The 14,426-nt window shown below is 44.4% G+C and overlaps 2 protein-coding genes across 5 annotated transcripts in view; one reads left to right on the top strand and one right to left on the bottom strand.

The window, feature by feature from the left end:
• LIPI (lipase I) overlaps window positions 1–14,426 on the top strand; it is a 43,332-nt gene that overhangs the window by 13,544 nt on the left and 15,362 nt on the right. For 3 of the 4 annotated variants that reach the window (XM_075073177.1, XM_032786902.2, XM_032786901.2), the window contains exons 4-7: window positions 1,364–1,465; window positions 4,166–4,255; window positions 6,405–6,572; window positions 7,687–7,782. In XM_075073177.1, the coding sequence (XP_074929278.1) occupies window positions 1,364–1,465; window positions 4,166–4,255; window positions 6,405–6,572; window positions 7,687–7,782 (456 nt within the window). The remainder of the gene's footprint in view (window positions 1–1,363; window positions 1,466–4,165; window positions 4,256–6,404; window positions 6,573–7,686; window positions 7,783–14,426) is intronic. The other variant, XM_032786903.2, reaches the window with a different exon arrangement.
• Window positions 13,689–14,249, bottom strand: LOC142048000 (myb/SANT-like DNA-binding domain-containing protein 7). The gene has a single exon (XM_075074088.1). It carries the CDS (start codon window positions 14,247–14,249, stop codon window positions 13,689–13,691), a length of 561 nt encoding a protein of 186 aa, XP_074930189.1.

Raw genomic sequence — 14,426 nt, 5'->3', positions numbered from 1 at the left:
GAGTGCCGGGATGCTTTGTTTACTTAGGTTTACCTCTGTGCCTGCAGATGCGAGGTAAACAAACCATCTTGGCCCACCAGTGGCTTATCCTGATGGCCTGGGAGCCAAAGTTTGCTTACCCCCTGAATTATAGCTTCAGCTTATGAACGGGTCATAAAAATTTTCCATTTTTACTTATCCATCTTGTGGGGGTCAGCTTATAAACAAACCGGCTTATGATTGAGTATAAATAGTATTTCAGAATTCCTGTTGACTTCAGTGGGAGGTTTGGATGCATGTTAATATCAGTGGAATATGGATGCATAAAAATACAGGATGGAGACCCTGCATTTGAAGGATTTGTGACAGAGATGAACAAAGCTAAGCCATTTACTTGACCAAGTTTCAAGAAATCAACTTCTTCTATTTTGATCCTTGTGTGTTCAGACTTCTCATTCTCTGAATTTCAGATTCACAAATACTAAATTTCACATGTAAACTCAGTCAAAACCTGACTAGTTTCACCTGGTTATGCATTAAAAAACTGTGTTTAACCACACATTTCAAATAATTTCAACATAAATCTATAAATGGGGCATGGCTTGTTTGGAACCAGGACTGCTGCAAATGTTATACCATGTTCTTTTGGTGTCACAGTCTGGAAGTTTTGCCTGAAATAACCCACTCACTTAGCAGACATTGTTTCTGCTGGGAAAGAATAAAGCAGTTCTGCTGACTCAGAACCATGGTGTAGGTGGCTTGTTACTCCCCTAGATGAAAGGGAGGTGGGCTCTTCGGGTGGAGAGAATCTAGGATGTGGACGAGCAGTCCTGTAGTAGGAACCCTAGGAGATACTAAGTATGGAGTGAAGGCTTGAACTGTATTGTTAATTAATATAGACAAACCCAGAAAGGGGTGAGTCTTTGTGCATGAACTATGTGTTAGAGTAGAAATTGTAAAGGCATCTATTCAAACAGTTTCACAAGAAATTTTTTGGTGGCCTCAGAGTGCGGCCACCAACACTTGCTGGTGGCCATTCTGACAATTTTTCCTAAAATGTTTAATTAACTTTAGGAAAAACAAATATGCACATATACACATCCAAATCATTGTAATTTATGTAGATTTTTATTGCATACTCAGTAATAATAATGTACAGTTGTCTTATTCTTTACCAGACCCAAACAGAATAGAAACAAATAACATACTTTGCACATTCTTGTCTTTTGTTGCATCACCATCCAGGAGGCTGTGGCCACATGAAAAGCGATTGGTGGCCACATGCAGCCACGGTGACTGCATTTGAGAAAAATTTAGATTAAAAATTATTATTGAAATGGAGCCCTAGAAAAATAATGCCCACATGTTTCTTCTTTTCTTTCAGGTCTTGACCCAGCTGGCCCTTCATTCAGTGGGAAACCACCAAATGAGAGACTGGATCATACAGATGCAAAGTTTGTTGACGTCATTCATACTGATATAGATGGTAAAGACATAGCTTACACTTTCCTGTTTGAGTTTAGGAGGAAATATACAACATGGAATGCAGGAGTAGGAAAGAGGAGGGGAGAAAGCCAATTAGGAGCATCTAAGTAATGTTGCTCTGGTTGATACTGATAAACAGGAGCAGTTCTGAGTTGTTGCTATCTAAGGGTCTGATCCCATTGTATTCAATGGGAGTCTTTCCATTGACTTCAGTGGCATTAAATAAGTCCCTGTATGCCTGTTCAAACTGAAAATGGAATTCATTTGAGAGATGAAGGGCTCAATCCTTCTATTCTTATATGAAGGGTTTGGTTGTCATCAGACTATTTTGAGTGACCTAATTCAGCTCTAGATACAAAACTAATTAGTTTCAGGACTTTTTTAATTTAAAAAGTCAACAAATGTGTAGGCCAGATGATTCACTCCCACACAACTCTCCTTTTGTTCATAGGACGCTATTTTCTAGTAATTTATGTCTATAATATTCTAGTAAATGCACTTTGAAGGAAGAAGAATTCATGCAGTCTCCCGAGAAAATCAAAATATGTGTAAATATAATGGGTCAATTCACACTGGGTTCTTTGTAGGCTAGTTAAGCATTAAGATAATTTGTACAATGCTCACATCATATCCATACACACATCAATAACTGTGAACACTTGAATTTGACCCTGTAGTATTATTCTGTCATATGGGCAACTACCACTCCCGTTGACTTCTATGGAGGATGGACTTTAACAGAGGATGGATTTAGAACCACTATTGAGAATCCTGAGCAGAATCACATTAGTGTAATGCTGAAATCAAGATTTTCATTATACAAAAAAATCAAGAAAGTCAGTCAGAATTTCCACAGCACCATAATTCTGCCAAGAATAATTAATTCCGATGATTTTTAAGAGCACAAAAAGTCTCTCATCTCTGTCCTTTGGTCATATGTATCACAATAGGGTCTCAATAATAATATTAACAATTAACATTAATGTATTGACTTACATATTAAGACATATTAAAACATTAATCTTTAAAACACCTTGACCCGGTAAACTAAGATCATATGCAGTAAAATGAATAAGCATAGTAGAACCTTAGCATTATGAACACCTCAGGAATGGAGGTTGTTCGTAACTCTGAAATGTTCGTAAATCTGAACCAAATGTTATGGTTGTTCTTTCAAAAGTTTATAACTGAACATTGAGTTAATACAGCTTTGAAGCCTTACTATGCAGAAGAAAACCAACTTTCCTTTTATATTTTTAAAAGTTTACTTTTAACACAGTACTGCACTGTATTTACTTTTTTTTTTTGTCTCTGCTGCTTCCTGATTGTGTACTTTCAATTTCAAATTAGGTGTGTGGTTGACCAGTTCAGTTCAGAACGCTGGTGTTCATAACTCGGAGGTTCTACTGTGTACATATGTGTTTAAAGTATGTGGATCTAATCCAAAGCCCACTAAAATCAGTGAGAGTCTTTGAGGGGCTAAGTCAGTTCCTTTCCTTTCTGCTACATTGTATTGAGGTCTGCTAGTTTGTCTCAGGGCTCAGTGTTATGAGCATAGAATGAAAAGTCCTAATTAAACTAACATGGGTGCAGAATTTTGTTTGCTGAGGCAAACCAGAGCTCTGAATTTCCTTACCTTTGTGCAATTAAAATCCCTACCACACTATGTAAACATAGGGTTCTAGTCTTCTTTCATTCCATGCATGGCAATCTCATTGGTGTCAATGGGGGTCCTGTGCAAATGTCTGGTTAGCATATAGCCCACTGATTTTTGCATATTATTACTTTTGTTTTTAAAGAAAATAACATGATTAAAAGGAAGAAAAGTGCAACTAGAACAAAAGGAACATACTCAGTTTGTCTCAGTAGGAGTGAAAAGCAAGAGGAAAATAAGCTCCAGAAACTTTTATTTACCTTTAAGACTGTCTCAGGACAATGACCCACCAGTGCGGTGCCTCCTGCTGGTTGTCCAGTGAATTAGCTCTTTTCCAGCTCCGGAGCTCCCTCTGCCAGCTGATGTCTCACTTGCCGCTGGTCCTCATGTCCCTCCTGGACCCCGGTGCCCTTTGCCAAGGGGTTCCACCCCCACAGTACCCCCTCTGTCTGGGTCTCCCCTCCAAGGGGAACCCCCAACCCTCTATCCCCACCTTGGCTCAGTGGCTACTGCTAGTCTCCATCTAGTCCCCACTCACTGGGGCAGACTGCAGTCTGTATACCACTCATCGGCAAGGGGGTTAGGACCTGCTGCCTTTACCTATCTCTGAGCTGCCCCCCTGCAACCCTAGTACCTTTTTGGCCTTCTTAGCAAGGCCTGCAGCCTGGGGTTTTACTAGGCTGGAGCTCCCTAGCTCCCTCTGCCCTTCCCCAGCACTGCTCCACCTCAGGTACCCTTCTCAGCTTCCACGCAGCCAGGTCCATCTCTCTCAGGAATCTAGAGAAAGAGTGTGTGTCAGCCTCTGCCCCTCAGCCCTCTTATAGGGCTAGCTGTGGTCTGATTGGGACATGGCCCCACCTGTGACTGCTTCCCTCAATCAGCCTAACTTTTTCCCCACTGCAGCCCTCTCCCAGGGCTGTTTTAAGCCCTTCAGGGCAGGAGTGGGGTGACCCCTACAACGCCTTATTAAACTTTATTGTGTAATTACAAAGTATCATTTGAAAATTCCATTGATGTATTTTATTACCTCAGATGTTTTTACTTTAGTTCTAGGCTTCAGGGAACCTTTAGGACATATCGATTTCTATCCAAACGGAGGAGCAGATCAGCCTGGCTGTCCACAAACACTGTTTAGTGGTAAATAAAGATATGTTCATTTTAATTCAGAAAAGAGCATGGCAGAAGATGTATACAGTTAATCAACTAAGGTTTGGTAAGGAAAAACTGAAATCAGTGGGGCTTGCGTGTATAGAACTGTTGGGATAGCTGAGCCCAGTGTATTCTTTTTCTTTCCCACTCTGCTACTGGGTGAATAAGAACTAGTCCATGCACACTGCTACCTAGATTTTAACCAAAATACCTGCTGTATCTTATTACTTACAATGTATACAGTGTGTGTAAGATGCTTACTGTCTTTGTATATATGTATATAGTCATGCCAGGGGAGGAATGAGAGGCTGGGGGTACAGCAGTTGTACAACATCCTTCTCCCAGAGAGTTTACATTGAAAAGGTGATATAATGTTACAGGCTGCAGCTGTACTGCCTTTCCACAGACCCCTTCTGTGGTGGGGACCTCCCTGTTAAGAGGGATGTCTATTGGGCAGCTATGACTAGGGAGAGTTCCTGGTAGAATGGCTACAGAAGAGCCCCACTACCAAGAGTAATGTGGGACCACAAGGGACCAGAATTGCTGTGGTGGGCCCTGTGTGGATGGCCCTGGATACTTGAGAATTCTTTAGGATTCCTGGGCATCTGCAGTGTTATGGAAAGGTCCTGCAGCCTAGTTTGTGGGAAGAGAGGAACTTGCCCCCCAGAAGAAGAGCATGGGGGAATCTTGATAAGGAGATGCTCCCAGAAGGTCTTTCTCCCTAAGCTCCATCTCATGTGAGGGGCAATTTGGCCCATTTTGACTTGGGCCCATGTTTAATCCCAATAACTCTGTAAATTTTGCAAGAGGGCTCAGTACAATACTTTTTCTATGTACACTGCCCCTTTGTTCAGCAACTGTATACTCTAGCTCCTCCTTAATTCCTCATCTTTTATTTTTGGATAGGTATAAATCCATTCCTCACCTTTGAAAGCTGGTAGCCAAATAAACCACAGGTCAACCTTCTCCCTGAGCAGTAGGGAATAATTTAGCAAGAACTGAAATGGGATTACCATATATACTCGTTCATAAACCAAATTTTTTTTTGTAAAAAAGGGAAGCACCAGAGATGGGGGTTGGCTTATGAATGGGTGTAGAGAGGGAGAGGTGGGACACAGCCCCTGCCCCCAACAGAGGGAGCAAAGAGAAGCAGCATAGCCAGCAGAGACAGATGGGAAGAGGCGGGGCCAGAGTCTCTCCACTTCTGGCCATGCTGCTCTCCCCCCTGCCTCCAAAGCAGCGGCAGCTCCGGGGCTGGCAGGCTGCAGCTGTGCCACTTGGCCCCACCCCCCAGAGCAGGGTGTGGCCACACCGCCGGAGCATGCTGCAGCTGTGCCGCCTGGCCCAGCCCACTGGAACATGCTGCAGCCGTACCGCCCAGTCTGGCCTGCCAGAGCAGGCTGCAGCCACGTGGCACAACCTGCTGGAGCAGCTCCAGCCAGGTCAAAGACATCCTCCCCTGGCCCTCCTCAGATAAGGTGAGAAGGGATGGGATGGGGAGAGTGTGGGGGTCCCAGGCTAGGGGTGGAGTCATGTGGGGGGTGGTCACAGGGGTTTCTCCCCTGACTTCCAGCTTCTCCCTCCCAAAAAATGTCCCCACCAGTTGCTGCCCTGGACTGTCAGGGTGAGCAGTTGGCATTTACCTCCGTGCCTGCGAACGCTCAGACAAACCAACCATCTCGGACCACCAGCGGCTTATCCTGATGGCCTGGGAGCCAAAGTTTGCTGATCCCTGAATTATAGGGTCAGCTTATGAATGGGTTATAAAAAATTTCCATTTTTACTTATCCATCATGTGGAGGTCGGCTTATAAATGAACTGGCTTATGATTGAGCATATATGGTATTTTGTTGTGTGGCTAATATTGTTTCTTTTTAGCAAAAGATATAAAATAAAATTAAAAAAAATATACGGAGGTATACTTATCTCATCGAGCTGGAAGGGACCCCAAAAAGATCATTGAGTCCAGCCCCCTGCCTTCACTAACAGGACCAAGTACTGATTTTGCCACAGATCCCTAAGTGGTCTCCTCAAGGATTGAACTCCTAACCCTAGGTTTAGCAGGCCACTGCTCAAAACCACTGAGCTATATTTGGTGATATTCCTTGAGTCTTTAATTTTTCTTTTTTAATTAAAGGAGCTCAGTTTTTTAAATGTGACCATCAGAGGTCTGTTTTCTTGTTCCTGTCATCCTTGAGACAGAGTTGCAACATAACAACATACCCTTGTGATTCATACTTGGATTACAAGAATGGAAAATGTGCCAACTGTGAAGATTTTCAACCAATGCCATGTCCAGTACTGGGTAAGACTTACATGGTCGTGTCTGTGTTGTAAGTTGGAAGGAAAAATAATGTATTGGTGACTTTTTCATAGCAGTTTCTTCACTGAAAATAGCTGTTTCTCAAGTAGTTTAGACTTTGTATCCATATTGCAGCCTTCTGTAAATATTACAGGAAACATTGGCAGGATCTGTGGAAGGGGGGTTGCTTGCAGAACTACCTAGTATCTAAAAATAACCTAAAGTTTTAATGCTATGACTGCTTTTTTAAAGGCCTCTAGATTCATTGCAGGGGTTAAATCCATATAAACTTTCTTCACTGGGCTTACTAGTCCAAAACAGAGGCCGGCAACAAAAATAATTAGAATCATGTAGAAATGTAAAGTTAGGGAGAGATTGAAGAGATTGGGACAGTTTCATTTAGAGAGGAGATGAATAAGAGGGGCATGATAGAAATATGCATAATAATAAATAGTAAAGAAGTTAAATCAGGCATACCCATGTAACCTCTTTCATACCACAAGAGTAAGGAGACAATTAATGAGACTGACTGGCAACAAATTAAAAAACGGGTGAAATGGAAATACTTTTTACATTACATTTACATTTAAACTAGAATTTAGTAGGATTCAGAGTGGATTAAACATTTATAAGATAAAATATCCACAAATACATTACACAGGATAAAAAGCTCAACATTCTTAGGAAGCATATCAACCCTCATAATTTAGTGGTAAGATAACTGATAAGAAGAACAGGAAGAAACTTTACCTATGGACCTTTTCCTTAATTGTTCAATAGGAGGTTTCTTACGTCTTCCTCTGAAGCAGTTGGTAATGGCCACTTTTGGAATAAGATACTAGACAAGATGGTCCCCTGCTCTAATCCAGAATGACAATTCTTATGATCTTAGTATAGCAGAGGAAGTATGTTAAGTGGCCTACTGAAGACTGAAAGGATATATATTATCTGTTGGACTAGTTGGATTATTTTTATGTTTTCCAAATCAGTTTTCTTTCCCAATTAATGCACTGAAAAATTACGATAAAATGTATAACCTTTAGTAATTTGCTCTTTTGTATTTGTTGCTATTTTGCTTAGTACTCTAATGTTGAATTTTATAAAATTTGTATTTCAGGTTATTTTGCTGATAAGTGGAAAAACTATTTAATCCAAAAAGACCCTCCGGAGACAAAGGCTTATTTTGATACCTCAGGCCAAGAACCATTCTGCTGTAAGTGACTGACCATGCATTACTTTTTTACACTTACCAAACTTGTCACTGATTATTAACTGATACAGAAAAGATGAAATGTTCTTGATTAAATTTTGAACATTGCTACTATATGACTTGTAAAATACTATAATAAAAAGAAGCTAAATAGTCCGTTAAGTGTCAGTTTATAGAATGGGGAAAGGAGAGGGATGATCTGGCCAGAATAGTAAGCAATGAGTGAGCTCAATAGGAAAGAGAAATGAATGCAGCTGCATTGGATATGGAGAAAGATGGGCTCTTAGGAGGGAAAGAGGAGCCAGAGAGCTAGGCTAGTTAGTTACTGAGGAGAGGCTGGGTGAGAGAACTTGCTTAGGTGGGAAAGGAAGGGAACATGGTTGTATTGTACATATACAGTAATAATCAAAACACATGCAGTGGAACAAGAAGCCCTGACACAACTGGGCATAGTAAAGTACTAATACGCAAGAAGCAACGGAGAAATTAGACCAATAAATGAGTCAGGAGAGCAGGGTAATTACTGAGTGAAACCTATCATAATCCCTGGAGATTTGAAAAGGAAAAAAGGTTACTGAGAAAACAAATAAAAGAGACTATGAAATAAACAAAAGAGATAAATCAAACTAAAAACCCAAAACACACATAGGGAAAACAAACTTAAAACATTTCTATAAAGTGAGACTTGTTTTTTGAGCAAAGAATATTAAAAAAGAATATACAAAACAATTTTAATTGAATTTAGTGCTCAAAAGATATATAACAACCCCAAATAGTTTCTTTTCCTCTGATTATTCACACAATACGTACTGTATTGGCAGCCATAATGTAATCCAATTTCCTCCAACATTCTGGCAATATACCTCAACTATTTTCTGGAAGTGTAATGCTTTACAACATTCTCATTCACTGTCTCTGGAAGCTGCCAACAAAGATGGCAGTTTGAATCTGACCCCTCATTCCTTTGTCAGGCAGAGCTCCCGCTGAAGTGAATAGAGGTTTGGTCTGAACAATGGAATACATGATCAAACTCTTAACACCAATAATGCTGGTTATTTTGTGATGTGGATCTGTAATGGGGTATCCTGGCCCTTTAGGCCTAGAGGAGGCCAGAAAACCCTGTTTCAGAGAAATTGGAACTAGAAAAGGAGGACATAGTTGTCAAAGCCAGAAGAGAGAAGAAGGAGTCCCAGGGAGTTAGTAGTTGGATGGGGAAAACCCAGGACACTAAGGTATCTGGAATCAGGAGCCCTGTGGTGTAGGGTGGGGCATGGTGCCCCTCTCTCCCCACGGATCCAGAGGAGTTCTCAGTAGGACAGCAGTATATATGCTGCCATCTCCCTCAGAAGCTTGCAGGAGAGACACTGGCAGGAGAAGGAAGTCAAAGCTAGAACTTTGAACTCCTAGTAGGAAAGGCTGCGAGTGGCAGACTGATGAGGAAACAGACTGAGACAGAGGAAAAGCTCCAAGAATGGTAGAAGAGCCAGAGCAGAGCATGAACTTTTAGGTAGTGGTGAAGGGTATTATTTGGGGGGGGTTTGAAGACTGTTGTTGGACGGATTTTGTTAGTAAACAGTCCCCAAAGGGAGAGTGGGATTAGCTACAAAAAAGACTGTGGGGTTATGTCTACACTACGAAATTAGGTTGATTAAGTCGGCGGAGTGCGTCCACAGTAGCAAGGCTAGCATCAACTTTTGGAGCGATGTACTGTGGATAGCTATCTCACAGTTCCTGCAGTCTCCGCCGCCCATTGGAATTCTGGGTTGAGCTCCCAGTGCCTGATGGGGCAAAAACATTGTAGCGGGTGGTTTTGGGTACATGTCATCAGGCCCCCCTCCCTCCCTCTTTCCGTGAAAGCAACGGCAAACAATCGTTTCTCACCCTTTTTCCTGGGTTACCCATGCAGACGACATACCACAGCAAGCGTGGAGCCCACTCAGCTCACCATCACTGTATGTCTCCTGGGTGCTGCTGGCAGACACAGTACTGTATTGCTACATAGCAGCAACTCCTTGCCTTCGCGGCAGCAGATGGTGCAATACGACTGCTAGCCATCATGGTCATCTCGTGGGTGCTCCTGGCCAACCTCGGTGAGGTTGGTCAGGGCATCTCGGCAGACATGGGTGCACCTGGCAGACCTCAGTGAGATCAGTCAGGGGTGCCTGGACATAAATGGGAGTGACTCCAGGTCAGTCTCTTCTTTAAGTTTTGTCTCATGGAGATTCAGTCCTGCCTTACTATAATGCAAGCTGGAGGCTTCTGCCTCAGGCTTCTCTCCTAGCCGGCAGCACCGCGCGGTTACACCTACCCCAGCCTACCCCTTGCTCCCATGGCTCATGAAGCCTGGACAGTAGTAAGGAGAAGTTCAACTATAGGCTGAGCAAGTTCAGAATCGTGGTAGAATGTGCCTTTGGACATTTAAAAGCTTGCTGGTGTTGTTTGCTACTACTGTTTGCAATTAGAAGAGCACAGCAAGGCACGCTGCGTTTCACAGAGGGTTTGAAAACCAGTTTCATGACTCGTCAGGCTTCAGTGTGACAGTTGTGTGTGTTTCGCCTTGATGTAAACCCACTGCCTTTCTTGATTATAATTCCCTGTAAGCCAACTTGGTAAGCCGTGTCGTCAGGCCCCCCTTCCTCCGTGAAAGCAATGGCAGACAATCATTTTGCGCCTTTTGTCCACAGAGATGCCATACCATGGCAAGTGTGCAGCCTGCTCAGCTCAGCTGCCAATCTTGGGTCCTGGGTACTGCTGGTAACACACAGTGCAGTAGGACTGCAAACTGTCGTTTTCAAACGACCGCTTCCGCTGCCATTCTGCTCTCCTGCTCTGGCAGCAGATGATGCAGTAGGGCTGCAAACCATCGTCATCGAATGACCGCTTCCGCTGCCACTCTGCTCTCCTGCTGACACCATACCACAGCAAGCATGGAGTCCGTTCAGATCACTGCAGCAGTTATGAGCACTGTAAACACCACATGCACTATCTTGCAGTATACGCAGCACCAGAAACTTCAAAAGCAGGCGAGGAAACGACAGCAGGGTGATGATGAGAGTGATGAGGACAAGGACACAGACTTCTTTCAAAGCATGGGCCCTGGCAATGTGGACATCATGGTGGTAATAGGGCAGGTTCATGCCGTGGAACACCAATTCTGGGCCCGGGAAACAAGCACAGACTGGTGAGACCACATTGTGTCGCAGATGTGGTATGATTCCTAGTGATTGCGAAACTTTTGCGTGCTTAAGGGCACTTTCATGGAACTTTGTGACTTGCTTTCCCCTGCCCTGAAGCGCCAGAATACCAGGATGAGAGCAGCCCTCACAGTTCACAAGCGAGTGACGATACCCCTCTGGAAGCTTGCAACACCATACAGTTACCGGTCAGTCGGGAATCAATTTGGAGTGGGCAAATCTGCTGTGATCCAAGTAGCCAGCATGATCACTGAGCTGCTGCTATCAAGTGTAGTGACTCTGGGAAATGTGCAGGTCATAGTGGATGGCTTTGCTGCAATGGGATTCCTTAACTGTGGTAGCGTGATAGACAGAACGCATATCCATATCTTGGGACCGGAGCACCAAGGCAGCCAATACATAAACCGAAAGGGGTACTTTTCAATGCTGCTGCAAGCATTGGTGGATCACAAGGGTCGTTTCACCAACATCAACGTGGGATGGTTGCGAAAGGTACATGATGCTTGCATCTTTAGGAACTCTGATCTGTGTGAACAGCTACAGCAAGGAACTTACTTTCCAGACCAGAAAATAACCATTGGGGATGTTGAAATGCCTATAGTTATCCTTGGGGACCCAGCCTACCCCTTAATGCCATGGCTCATGAAGCTATGCACAGGCACCTTGGACAGTAGTTAGGAGCTGTTCAACTATAGGCTGAGCAAGTGCAGAATGGTGGTAGAATGTGTATTTGGATGTTTAAAAGTGCGCTGGTGCAGTGTACTGACTCGGTTAGACCTCAGCGAAACTGATATTGCTATTGTTATTACTGCTTGCTCTGTGCTGTACAACCTCTGTGAGAGTAAGGGGGAGAAGTTAATGGCGGTGTGGGAGTTTGCGGCAAATTGTCTGGCCACTGATTACGCATAGCCAGACACCAGGGCGGTTAGAAGAGCACAGCAGGGCACGCTGCGCATCAGAGAAGCTTTGAAAACCGGTTTGATCACTGGCCAGGCTACGGTGTGAAAGTTCTGTTTGTTTCTCCTTGATGAAAACCCGCCCCTTGGTTCATTCTGCTTCCCTGTAAGCCAACCGCCCTCTCCTCCCCACTTTGATCACCGATTGCAGAGGCAATAAAGTCATTGTTGTTTCAAATTCATGCATTCTTTATTAATTCATCACACAGATGGGGGGATATCTGCCAAGGTAGCCTGGAGGGGTGGAGGAGGAGGGAAGCATCAGGTGGGGTAGTGGAGGAGGGGAGGAGGGAAGGCCAAGGCCCCAGTGCACTTCAAAACTTATTGAATGCCAGCTTTCTGTTGCTTGGGCAGTCCTCTGGAGTGGAGCGGTTGGGTGCCCAGAGGCCCTCCCCCACCGTGTTCTTTGGGTATCTGGGTGAGGAGGCTATGGAACTTGGGGAGGAGGGTGGTTGGTTACACAGGGGCTGCAGCGGTGGTCTGTGCTCCTGCTGCCTTTCCTGCACCTCAACTATACACTGGAACATATCAGTTTGATCCTCCATTAGCCTCAGCATTGCTTCCTGCCTCCTCTCATCACGCTGACACCACCTATGATCTTGATCCCGCCACCTCTCCTCTTGCTCCTACCACCTGTCCTCTCATGCGTCCCTCCTGTCCTCGCATTCATTTTATGCTTTCCTGCACGCTGACGTTGTCTGCCTCCATGCATTCTGCTGGGCTCTGTCAGTGTGGGAGGACTACATGAGCTCAGAGAACTTTTCATCGCGAGTGTGTTTTTTTTCTCCTTCTAATCTTCACTAGCCTCTGGGACGGAGATGATAGGGGGAGCATTGAAACATTTGCAGTTGCGGGAGGAAAAAAAGAGAGAGTAGTATTTAAAAAGACACATTTTAGAGAACAATGGATAGACTCTTTCACAGTGAACCAAGCTGTTAACATTACATAGCGCATGTGCTTTCTTTACAAGGTTGCATTTGCCTCTTATATTGAGAGCCTGTCGGTTTGGTGTGAGAAATCACATACGTGGGGCTGGCGGACAACAGAATTCTGTTTGCAGGCAGACATTGTAAACCACAGTCTTTTGGTTTTTTTAACCTTCATAACATGTGAGAATGGTTTCAAACAGCAGCACCCTCATTTCCCATACCAAGCACCCATTGGGTTGGCCATTTAAAATGGGTTGGCCATTTAAAAGGAGGGGCTTCAGTTTTCAGGTTAACGTGCAGCACAAACCCAACTAACCCCCCCAACCCTCCAAATCTCTGGGATGATCACTTCACCCCTCCCCCCACCGCGTGGCTACCGGGGGGCGGGGGGGTTGATTTCTGTTCAGCCACAGGCAAACAGCCCAGCATGAATGGCCGCCTCTGAATGTCCCCTTAATGAAATTCCCCTATTTCAATCAGATGACCATGAATGATATCACTCTCCTGAGGATAACACAGAAAGATAAAAAACAGGACCATACGCTGCCATGCTTTGTTATGCAATGATTCCAGACTACGTGCTACTGGCCTGGCATGGTAAAGTGTCCTACAATGGTGGACAGAATAAGTCTGCCCTCTCCAGAAACCTTTTGCAAAGGCTTTGGGAGTACATCCAGGAGAGCTTCATTGAGATGTCCCTGGAGTATTTCTGCTTCATCCCCATACACGTTAACAGACTTTTCTGGTAGCTGTACTGGCCGTGAATGCATACCAAGTCTTCAGGGCAAATTAATCATTAAACATACTTGCTTTTAAACCATGTATTATATTTACAAAAGTACACTCACCAAAGGTCCCTTCTCTGCCTCCAAGGTCCGGGAACCCACCTTGGTGAGTTGGGAGGGTACTGGCTCCAGGGTGATAAACAGTTCCTGGCTGTCAGGGAAAGCGGTTTCTCCACTTGCTTGTTGTGTGCTGTCTTCAACCTCCTCCTCCTCATCTTCCTCATCCCCAAAATCCGCATACCTGTTGCGTGAGAATCTATTGACGGAGTCCATGCACAGGGGTGGGGAAGTTGTCGGGGCATCCCCTGGAACGGCATGCAGCTCATCATAGAAGCGGCATGTCTGAGCCTCTGACCCGGAGTGGCCGTTTGCCTCTCTGGTTCTTTGGTAGGCTTGCCTGAGCTCCTTAAGTTTCACGTGGCACTGCTGCAGGTCCCTGTTATAGCCTTTGTCCTTCATGCCCTTGGAGATTTTTTCAAATATTTGGGCATTTCGTCTTTTGGAATGGAGTTCTGATAGCACGGATTCCTCTCCCCATACAGTGATTGGAACCAGTACCTCCTGTTCAGTCCATCTTGGAGTTCTTTTGTGATTCTGGGACTCCATGGTCACCTCTGAGCTCACCACACTGGCCAAACAGGAAATGAAATTCAAAAGTTCGCAGCACATTTCCTGTCTACCCGGCCAGTGTGTCTGAGTTGAGAGTGCTGTCCAGAGTGGTCACAATGGAGCACTCTGGGATAGCTCCCGGAGGCCAATACCATCGAATTGCGTCCACACTAC

Source organism: Chelonoidis abingdonii, chromosome 1, assembly GCF_003597395.2.
Source record: "Chelonoidis abingdonii isolate Lonesome George chromosome 1, CheloAbing_2.0, whole genome shotgun sequence".
Lineage (NCBI taxonomy): Eukaryota > Metazoa > Chordata > Testudines > Testudinidae > Chelonoidis > Chelonoidis abingdonii.
This window is presented reverse-complemented; position numbering and strand designations above follow the sequence as displayed.